Source organism: Hemitrygon akajei, chromosome 2 (assembly GCF_048418815.1).
Source record: "Hemitrygon akajei chromosome 2, sHemAka1.3, whole genome shotgun sequence".
Lineage (NCBI taxonomy): Eukaryota > Metazoa > Chordata > Chondrichthyes > Myliobatiformes > Dasyatidae > Hemitrygon > Hemitrygon akajei.
Window position 1 is genome coordinate 210,470,843 of NC_133125.1, and position 11,679 is coordinate 210,482,521.

The window sequence follows — 11,679 nt, forward strand, 5'->3', positions numbered from 1 at the left end:
GTATTGTGCTGTAGGTTTTCTATGTTTCTAAGACCGTTATTTTTAAAAGTTAGGTTTAAAGGCTTCTGCGTGTCCTAGCTCACTGAGATGTAGATGTCTTTCTTGAGGAAAGACAGTGGCTGATGTATGGTCACACAAACATCAGTATTAATCAGATATTTTGATGGAGTACAAATCAGTGTAGGCCTTGCACTGAGGATGGTAGGGCACTGAAGAGTGTGGGAGAACAGTGGGATCTGGGAAAATAGATCCATGATTTCTTGAAAGTGGCATCACAGACAGACAGGGTCATCGAAAGATCTTTGGAAAATTGGCCGCCTTAAATCAGAGTATTGAGTGTTGATGCTGGATGTTATGTTGAAGTTGAATAGGGTGCTGGTGAGGCTAAATTCGGACTGTTGTGTGCAGTTCTGATCACCCACCTACAGGAAAGATATCAGTAAGACTGAAAGAATACAGAGAAAATTTACAAGGATGTTGTCAGGACTTCAGGATCTGAGTTGGAGGGAAAGTGTAAATAGGTTAGGACTTAATTTCCTGGAGCACAGGAGAATGAGGGGAGATTTGATAGAGGTATACAACATTATGAGTGGTACATATAGAGTCAACCAAGCAGGCTTTTCCACTGAGGTTGCATGAGACTACAACTAGAGTTCATAGGTTAAGGGTGAAGGGTGAAATATTTAAGGGAGAACCTGAGGGGGAACTTCTTCATCGAAGGGTGGTGTGAGTGTGGAACGAGCAGCTAGCAGAAGTGCTGGACGTAGGTTGAATTTCAACATTTAAGAGCAGTTTAGGTAAGTACATGGATGGGAGGGATATGGAGTGCAGGTTGATGGGATTAGGCTGACTGACATTTTGTGGACTAGATGAGCTGAAAGGCCTGCTTCTACACTGTAGACACAGAGAACTCTGTGGAGATGTCGACTGCAGGATATCAACTGACCAACAAACCAAGAGAATGACTCTGTTACATTTCGCTCCAACTGAGAAAGCGCAGTCTGGGCCTCCATTTAATATTTCTATGAAAAGATCACTTCTCCATCAGCACAGCACCCCACGGCATTGCATTGAAATGGAGTCTGTACGTTGAGCCTGAGTCTTTCACTTACGTTCACCTCCTCTGCCAGGGAAGTGAGGTTACCCACCCTGAACTTGGGCTATCATAGAAAATGACCAATAAGGTTATTAAAGTATATTTTTCTTAATTTTTTTAGGCCACTGGAAACCTCTTGTTGAGTCAGGTAAGTCATAATATTTAACAGAAATGTTATGAAAATGTTGAACGTAGATTCCCTCAGTTTAAACTCCTCTGAGCTGCAGAATGGTGAGACTCAGAACAAACAGCAGCAGGGCATAGTTAGAGAGGGTGGGAAGTAGATTGGAGGGATATCACCAAGGAAGACCATCTCAGTGTTATCATATGATAGATGTCTGAGTCAGTGAGCCCTCTGGAAGCTGGAGGCCAGAGATGTCCTGAGGCTGGAGGACTGTCTGTGAGTGAGTGGGTGGATGGGAACGAGGGAGCAATGGCTTGGCTTTACTGTTGTTGTTGTTAGTGGAGGTGGTGTTGCTGGAGTTGGTGTTGGTGCTAATATTCTTGTTGCATGTGTTCTTCTGAACATTTTGGTCAAATTATGTTGACCCTGGAATGTGCAGTGACACTGGTGGGGTGTCCCTGACATATCCCCAGGACGTGCTGGTTGTTAACACAAGTGAAGCATTTCACTGTATGTGTCAATGTACATGTGATAAATAAATGAATCTGAATGTAGTAATGGAGGATGTTTGTGAATAAAACTGAAATGTTGAAAATAATGAACAACAATATGATGTAAGAGCATAAAGAGGCCATTTGGCCCTTTGGTCTGATCCACCACTCCATCATGGATGATTTATTATCCATTTTAACCCTACTATCTCTGTGCAACATTTCACCCTGACTGATCAGGAACCTATGAACCTTCATTTAAAAATACCTAAAGACCTGGCCTCCATAGTCATCTGTGGCAATGAAATCCACAGATTCACCACAAACCTGCTGAAGAAATTCCTCATCGTCTCTCTTCTGGGGGGATGTCCTTCTATTCTGAGTCTGTGCCCACTTGTCCCAGACCCCACCCCCACTATAGGAAACATCCTCTCCTTCTCCCCTTTATGCAGGCCTTTCAAGATGTTAGAGATTTCATTGAGCTTCTCTCTCCCCCACCCCCTCCAACACACCCATTCTTCCAAACTGCTGCGAATACAGCCTCAGAGCCATCAAACACTCCTCATGTGTTGACCCTTTCATTCCTGGAATCAGATTATATTTCAGTCCCTTTGCACCCATACAACTTCTGATTTTTTTAGAACAGTGTCTGTGCTGGGGTTGTTTACTTTGGAAATCAGCTTCGGGTGAGACTTCAACTTTACGTGCCCCCAGTTAGTGTAATTATGCAGTCTGTTCTACACCCTTCAACTTAGTTATAACATGACCTACCTCGGGAGCGACCCAGCTAAATCCAATTTCAAATTTGATCGTTGCTCTCTCAAAGAAAAATGAAGATTAGCTTTACTTGTCACATGTACATCAAAAACACAATGAAATGTGTCCTTTACATCAAATAGAATCAGTGCGGATTGTGTTGCCCCTTAACTCAAATGATGTATTTCACTGTATGTTTTGATGTAAAATGATGAATTAGTTGTGGGCATGCTACACTGGCACCGGAGCATAACGATGCTTGCGAGCTGTGCCCAGTACATCAGACTGTGTTGGTCACTGATGCAGAGGTGCATTTCACTTTGATTTCATGTTTCGATGTACATGTGACAAATAAAGCTAATCATAAACTTCCAATTCAAATGAAGGTTGAACATTATGAGGAGAATTGCATGGTAATTCAATGTACTGGGTAAGTTTTTCCATACTAACTGGCTGTTTTTGTTCCCAGATTGGGAGATCATGTGTAAAAATCCAGGTAAGATCTTTGATTGATTACGATGGGTATTTTGGCTCCATCTGATGTCGCATCTGAATCAGAGTCAGGTTTGTCTACATCTGCGGCGTATGTTGAGAAAACTGTGGTCTTGCGGCAGCAGTACATTCCAATGCATCATAATAAAAAACCTATAAGTATATATATATATATATATGTATATATTTTGACAAATTAAATAAGTAGTGCAAACAGAGAGGGAAAATAGTTGAAGTAGTGATCATAGGTTCACTGTCCATTCAGAAAACTGATGGCAGTGGGGAAGAAGCTGTCCCTGAATGTTGGGTGTGTGTCTTCAGGCTCCTGCACCTCCTCCTCCTCTGACGGTAGCAATGAGAAGAGGGCAAGTCCTGGGACATTGTGCTTCCTATGATGGATGGTACCTTTTCAAAATTCAAAGTACATTATTATCAAAGTATGTACATGATATACAACCTTGAGAGTCAACTACTTGCAGGCAGCCGCAAAACAAAGAAACACAATAGAACCCACTGAAAGAAACCGCACAGAACAAAGACCATCAAACACCCAATGTGTGAGAAAAGATCAAATTCTGCAAACAGTAAAAACGTAAACAAATCACAGGTCGAGTCTCCGAAAGTGAATCCACAGCCACGGAGCCAGTTCAGCAGCACAACTGCATCACCTTTATATCTCCGTGATGGTGAGGAGGCTGGTGCCCATGATGGAGCTGGCTGAGTTTACACATTTCTGCAGCTTTTTTCCCATCCTCTGCAGTGGCCCCTCTACCAGACAGTGATGCAACCAGTTTGAATGCTTTCCGCAATACCACTATTGAAATTTGCAAGTGTCTTTGGGAACATACCAAGTCTCATCAAACAAAAGAAAGATAGTCAGACAGACAGACAGACATACTTTATTGATCCCGAGGGAAATTGGGTTTCGTTATAGTTGCACCAACCAAGAATAGTGAAGAAATATAGCAAAATAAAACCAGAAGTAATTAAATAATAATAAGTAAATTATTCCAAGTGGAAATTAGTCCAGGAGCAGCCTATTGGCTCAGAGTGTCTGACACTCCGAGGGAGGAGTTGTAAAGTTGTAAAGTAAAATCCTCTTTTCAGACACCACCGTCAGAGAGTCCAATTCCACCCCCACAACACCACTGGCCTTGCGAATGAGTTTGTTGATTCTGTTGGTGTCTGCTACCCTCAGCCTGCTGCCCCAGCACACAACAGCAAACATGATAGCACTGGCCACCACAAACTCGTAGAACATCCTCAACATCGTCCAGCAGATGTTAAAGGACCTCCATCTCCTCAGGAAATAGTAATGGCTCTGACCCTTCTTACAGACAGCCTCAATGTTCTTTGACCAGTCCAGTTTATTGTCAATTCGTATCCCCAGGTACTTGTAATCCTCCACCATGTCCACACTGACACTTTGGATGGAAACAGGGGTCACCGGTGCCTTGGCCCTCCTCAGGTCCACCACCAGCTCCTTAGACCTTTTCACATTAAGCTGCAAATGAATCTGCTCGCACCATGTGACAAAGTTTCCCACCGTAGGCCTGTACTCAGCCTCATCTCCCTTGCTGATGCATTCAACTATGGCAGAGTCATCAGAAAACTCCTGAAGATGGCAAGACTCTGTGCAGTAGTTGAAGTCCGAGGTGTAGATGGTGAAGAGAAAGGGAGACAGGACAGTCCCCTGTGGAGCCCCAGTGCTGCTGACCACTCTGTCTGACACACAGTGTTGCAAGCGCATGTACTGTGGTCTGCTAGTCAGGTAATCAATAATCCATGACATCAGGGAAGCATCCACCTGCATCCCTGTCAGCTTCTCACCTAGCAGAGCAGGGCGGATGGTGTTGAACGCACTGGAGAAGTCAAAAAACATGACCCTCACAGTGCTCGCCGGCTTGTCCAGGTGGGCATAGACACAGTTCAGCAGGTAGGCGATGGCACCCTCAACTCCTAGTCAGGGCTTTAGGCGAACTGGAGGGGGTCTAAGTGTGGCCTAACCATAGGTCGGAGCTGCTCCAGAACAAGTCTCTCCAGGGTCTTCGTGATGTGGAGGTCAATGCCACCGGTCTGTAGTCATTGGAGCCACTGGGGTGTGGCCTTCTTTGCCTTATTTGTAACTGCATCAAGCTGTTGGGCCCAGGCTAGACCTTCCGAGAAATAGACACACAGGAACTCGAAACCGCTCACCCTTCCCCCACTGATTCCTCAATGGTGGGTGTTCTCTCAACTTCCTCTTTCCGGTCTACAATCAATTCCTTAGCCTTACTGACAATGAGTGCAAGGTTATTGTTGTAACACCACTCAACCAGCTGATCTGTCTCACTCCTGTACTTCTCCTCATCACCATATGTAATAGTTGTGTCATCAGCAAATTTACAGATGTTGTTTGTGCTGTGCCTAGCCACACATTAATGGTTGCAGAGAGAGTAGAGCAGTGGGCTAAACACACATCCTTAAGGTGCACCAACGCTGTTGATTGTCCATGAGGAGGACAATGTTATTTCCAATCTGCACAGGCTTTTAGTCAAGGATCTCATTCACTGATCATGTTGCTACTCAGTCTCTTTGGATCTCAGCTGCTTAGCAACATATCAAATGTCATCTCTTTCCAAATCATTACTGAGCTTTGTCTCCAACTACCAGACTGCGTCCATTTTTTCCCTTGCAAGGAGCAGGAATGCATAATGCCTCATCAGTCTAATCCCACCTCCTATCATTTCCTGTTGAGGACCATCTATGTCAGTGTCAGGCCACCCATCCTGAGAAGTGCGATCCTAGAACGCTGCCTTTCTATGACTCCAGGTTCCTCTTTCTCAGACTATCAGTGTAGAGCAGTTGGATCTAATTCCTGATTCCCTCCTCAAGCCTGTTTTGGAGAGTTTACCCATCCCATTCATGTGTGTGCCCTGGCAAAGGTGTTCTCCTGGTCCAAGCTGACCAGGCAAGTATCCGCCCACTCTCTTGCACGTAGGTAGTTTGTATCTCTGAGGATTGCATAGAACATATATGTCAAACTCAAGGCCCGCGGGCCAAATCCGGCCCGCGGTGGAATTATCTTTGGCCCGCGAGATAATATCTAATTACTATTAAAGCTGGCCCCAGTAATCGAAGCGCCTATTGCGTATGATATGGCTAATGCTGAGTTTATTCAGGTACCAGGTTTTCAGGGTTTTTAGTGTTTATTTGGCAGTCTTGCTCAGCAGTCTTCTTCATAAGAAACGGAATTTGTAAAGTGAAACACTTTGTAGTTATAGCAGAGACTGAGACACATGAGAGCAGGCTGAAAAAACGGAGGCAACGAAAGCTGCGTTCGCATGCGTCCGACTGATCCGGCCCACATGAAGCTGCATTTTGCTCAATCCGGCCCGTGACCTAAAATGAGTTTGACACCCCTGGCATAGAACATGGAACAGTACAGCACAGCAACCAGCTTCCACCACAATGTTGTGCAGAACCAATTAAATTAGTGATTGAGTGACCAACTGAACGAATCTCCTCAGCCAACATAATGACCGTATCCTTCCACTTTCCTCACTTGCTAAAGTCTATCTAAACAACCCTAGAAAGTCTGTAAATTTTATTTTTGTAAGTCATTTTAAATATGAATAAAGTATATTTTAATCCAAAAACGTATCAGGACTACAAAGTAGTAGTATGAAGGGGACTGGGACTGATTGGGATTGCTCTGCTGGAGCCTGACACAGTCTGAGGGTCACAATGAGGAACTGCAAACAGTCCTTTCAGGTGAGGCAACAAGCACGTCCACACCATCTGCCAAAAGTGGGATTTCCAGGTGGCCAACTGTTTTAATTCCTATTCCCACATGTCAGTCCATGGCCTCCTCTTCATTACCATGAGATTGATCGCTCTCAGGTTGGAGGAGCAACACCTCATATTCCATCGATTTAGCTCCAACCTGATGGCATGATTATCAATTTCTCCAACTTCTGGTCATTTGTTCCCCATTTCCCTTCCCTCATCGTCAATTTCCTGTGCTGGCCACATAAATAGATTAAAATTATTTATTTATTCTCCTCACCTGCCTATCACTCCTCCTGGGTTCCCTCTTCTTTCCCTTTCTCACAAGTTCCTCTCTATTCTCTATCAGATTCCTTCTTCTCCAGCCATTTACCATTATCACCTATCACCTCCCACCTCCTTATTTCCTGCCACTCCCCTACCCACCAACTTCACCTATCAAGTTCTAGCTTCCCTGACATCTAGTTTCCTGTCTGATCCTTCACTTACTGACCTGGTGCTCTGGTTCCCAGCCCCCTGCAAAACTGGTATAAACCATCCTGAGTAGCTTTAGCAAACCCCCTGGCCAGGATATTCCCATTTCAGTTCAGGTTGCAACCCATCCATCTAGTACTCTAACCTAATTACAGGACAACTTTTAAAATGACCAATTAAGCTACTAACCGGTTAATGGGGAGAATGTACAAACTGCTCCTAGACGGCGCTGGAATTGAACGCTGAACTCCGTAATGCCCTGAGCTGTCATAGTGGTGAACTAATTGCTATACTACTGTGACAAATATGTAATTTGATAATAAATTTGCTTTGAATTTGATGTTTTAATTGAATGTTGCTGCTGGTTACTCTCAGCTTATAACCTACATTATAACTGTTATCAATTTTTCCCATTTCTTGCAGCCTCTATAAAACTGGACACAGAAACAGCACATCGACAACTGGAGATTTCAAAGGATCAGAAGAGTGTGAGACTGACGAACTCCCAGACAGATGTTCCTGAAAATGAGGAGAGGTTTACAGCCTGGGAATGTGTGTTGGGATCAGATGGATTCACATCAGGGAAACATTATTGGGAGGTAGAAGTTGCGGGAAATCACAAGTGGTCTCTGGGAATTGCTGGAGAGAATGCAAATAGAAAGGGTGACCTTACATTAAAACCAAAGAATAAATTCTGGTCCATTGGGCAAAATGAGAAAGAAATCCATGCAAACGATAATGATAAATTGGATATCTCTTATCAAGAGGTTCCCAGGAAGATAGGAGTTTATCTTGATTATGATACAGGGGTAGTTTCATTTTACGATGCAAACACCAGGTCTTTCCTCTACACATTCAATGAGAAATTCTCTGAGAAGCTTTACCCTTTCTTTCACACAACACATCAGAAGAGATGGCTGAAAATCTGTTCCAAGCAGGAAACAAAACCCAGTAATCATTCTAAAAATAATGTCATTTAACACAGCAGGTCTGTGCAATATGGATTAAGTATGTGTGGCTGAGAAGCTGGGGCAGGGGCAGGGGCAGGGCTCGAGTTCTTGGATCATTGGGATCTCTTCTGGGGGAGGTATGATCTGTACAATAGGGGTGGGTTGCACATGAACCTGGGGGGGGCAATATTTTTGTGGGTGGGTTTGTTAGAGCTGTTGGGGAGGGTTTAAACTAATTTAGCAAGGGGGTGGGAACCAGAATGAAGGGACTCAGGTTAGAACAGATGGTAAGAAAGCAAAGATAGCATGCAGTCAGACTGTCAGGAAGCCAGGCAGATGATAGGACAAAACTGCAGTCAGCAGGGTGAGTATCAGTGCATTAGGGGAGCAGAATCAAAAAGGGTAGCAAATACGGTACTCAAAGTGTTATATCTTAATGAATTGAGAGTAAGAAATAGGGTGAATGATCTTGTTGCACTATTACAGGTTGTCAGGTATGAAGTTGTGGCCATCACTGAATCGTGGTTGCAGTTGGGAGCTGAATGTCCAAGGTTACACACTGTATCAGAGGGATAGGAAGGTAGCTAGAGGGGGGTGGAGTGGCTCTTCTGGTAAAGAATGGCATCAAATCAGTAGAAAGATGTGACAAAGGATTGGAGGATGTTGAATCCTTGTGGGTTGAGTTGAGAAACTGCAAGGGTTAAAGGACCCTGATGACAATTTTATTCAGGCCTTCCAACAGTAGCTGGGATTTTGAATACAGATTTCAATGGGAAATTTTTTTAAAAAGGCATGTCAAAAGGGCAATGTTATGATAGTCTTGGGAGATTTAAACATGCAGGTGTATTGGGAAAATTAGGTTGGTAATGGATCTCAAGAGAGTGAGGTTGTTGAATGCTTACAAGATAGCTTTTTAGAGCAGTTTGTCATTGAGCCTACGAAGGGATCAGAAATACTGGATTGAGTGCTATGTAATGAACCAGAGGCAGTTAGGGAGCTTAAGGTAAAAGAACCCTTAGGAGCCAATGATCAAAATATGATTGAGCTCAACTTGAAATTTGATAGGGAGAAAGTAAAGTCTGATGTAGCAGTATTTCTGTGGAGTAAGGGAAATTACAGTGGTATGAGTGAGGTGTTGGCCAAAGTAAATTAGAAGGAGCTGCTGGCAGGGATGACGGCATAGCATAGCTTGAGTTTATGGGGAAAATGCGGAAGGTGCAGGACAGATATATTCCAAAAACAAAGAGACATTCAAATTGCAAAATTGTACAACCATGGCTGACATGGGAAGTCAAAGCTAATGTAAAATCAAAAGAAGGGGCATACCACAAAGCAAAAATTAGCCAGAAGATAGAGGATTGGGAATCTTTTAAAAACCTACAGCGTAACTAAAAGAATCATTAGAAGGGGAAAGATGAAATATGAAAGCATGCTAGCAAACAATATCAAAGTTGATAGTAAAAGCTTTGTCATGTATGTAAAAAATAAAAGAGAAATGAGAGAGGGTATAGGACTGCTGGAAAATGAGGTCATAGAAATAATAACGGGGGACAAGGAAATGTCAGAGTAACTAATTGAGGAGTTTGCATCAATCATCACTGTGGAAGACACTAGCAGTGTGCCAGGTGTTGTAGTGTGTGAAGGAAGAGGAGTCAGTGCAGTTACTATCAAAAGGAAGAATATGCTCAAATTCTGGAATACCTAAGGGTACATAAGTCACCTGGAGCAGATGAACTGCACCCTAGGGTTCTGAAAGAGGTAGTGTTAGAGATTGTGGAGGCATTAGCAATGACCTTTCATAAATCATTGGACTCTTGCATGGTGCCAGATGGCTGGAAAATTACAAATGTCACTCCACTCTTTAAGAAAGGAGGAAGGCAGCAGTAAACCTGACCTCAGTGGCTGGGAAGATGTTGGACTCAATGTTAAGGATGAGTTTATGGAGTACTTTGTGACACAGGACAAGATAGGACAAAAATCTTGCCTGACGAACCTGTTGGAATTCTTGGAGGAGATTGCAAGTAGGATGGATAAAGGAATGCAGTGGATGTTGTATTTTTGGACTTTCAGAAAGTCTTTGGCATGTTGCCACACATGAGGCTGCTTACCAAGTTAAGAGCCCATGGTATTACTGAAAAGTTACTAACATGGTTATAGCATTGGCTGATTGGTGGGAGGCAGCGAGTGGGAATAAAAGGATCCTGTTCTGGTTGGCTGCCAGAGGGTAGCAGTATTCCGCAGGGGTCGGTGTTAGGACCACTTCTTTTTGTGCTGTATATCAATCATTTAGATGATTGAATGGATGGCTTTGCTGCCAAGTTTACAGATAATACAAAGATTGCTGGTGAAGCAGGCAGTGTTGAGGAAACCGATAGGCTGCAGGAGGACTTAGACTGATTAGGAGAAAGGGGAAGAGAGTGGCAAATGAAATACAATGTTGGAAATGAATGGTCATGCACTTTAGTAATAGAAATAAATGTGCAGACTATTTTCTAACTGGGGAGAAAATCTTAAAATCTAAGAGGCAAAAGGACTTGGGAGTCCTTGAGCTGAACACCTAAAGGTTAACTTGCAGGTTGTGTCAGTAGTGAGGAAGGCATTGCAATTTTAGCATTTATTTCAAGAAGTCTGGAATACAAGAGCAGGGATATGTTGCTGAGACTTTATAAGGCACTGGTAAGGCCTCACCTTGAGTATTGTGAACAGTCTTGGGCTCCTCATCAACGAAAATATGTGCTGGTATTGGACAGGGTCCAGAGGATGTTCACAAGGATGATACCAGGCATGAAAGGGTTATCATAAAAGGAATATTTGATGGATCTCAGTCTGTACTTGCTGGAATTTTGAAGGATGAAAAGAGATCTCATTGAAACATTTCGAATGTTGAAAGGCCTAGACAGAGTAGATGTGGAAAGGATGTTTTCCATCGTTCAGGAGTGTAGGACAAGAGGGCACAGCCTCATGATAGAAGGACATACATTTAAGGTACAGATGCGGAGAAATTTGTGAATTTGTGGAATTTGTTATCACATGCATCTGTGGAGGCCAGGTCGTGGGTGTATTTAAGGCAGAGATTAATAGGTTCCTGATTGGATATGGCATCAAAGATTACAGGGAGAAGGCTGGGGAATAGGGCTGAGGAGGGGGAAACAAGGATCAGCCTTGATTGAATGGTGGAGTAGACTCAATGGGCCAAATGGCCTACTTCTGCTCCTATGTCTTATAGCCTTATGGTCTTATAAATATGAAAATATGGGAGTTCTTTGAGCAACACACACAAAATGCTGGATGGGAATAGATAGGTGACATTTTGGACTAAAGCATCATCAGGAATAGAAAGGAGGGAGGAAGACAGAATAAAAGATGGTCTAGGGGGAGGAGTACAAACCGGCAGGTGATCGGTGAGACCAGGTGAGCTCATATTCCATCTGGGTAACCTCCACCCTGATGACATGAACATCAATTACTCTAAATTCCAATATTTTCCCCCTTCAACTTTTCTTTTGCTCCATTTCCCATTCTGTCTCC

At 43.4% G+C, this 11,679-nt stretch overlaps 1 protein-coding gene across 1 annotated transcript; it reads left to right on the top strand.

Annotated features, from left to right (window-relative positions):
* The first annotated feature begins 1,222 nt into the window (after positions 1–1,222).
* Positions 1,223–8,251, top strand: LOC140720473 (zinc-binding protein A33-like). Its single transcript, XM_073035327.1, has 3 exons — positions 1,223–1,244; positions 2,937–2,963; positions 7,625–8,251. Exons 2-3 carry the CDS (start codon positions 2,948–2,950, stop codon positions 8,179–8,181), a joined length of 573 nt encoding a protein of 190 aa, XP_072891428.1. The 5' UTR covers positions 1,223–1,244; positions 2,937–2,947; the 3' UTR covers positions 8,182–8,251.
* The last annotated feature ends 3,428 nt before the right edge of the window (positions 8,252–11,679 follow it).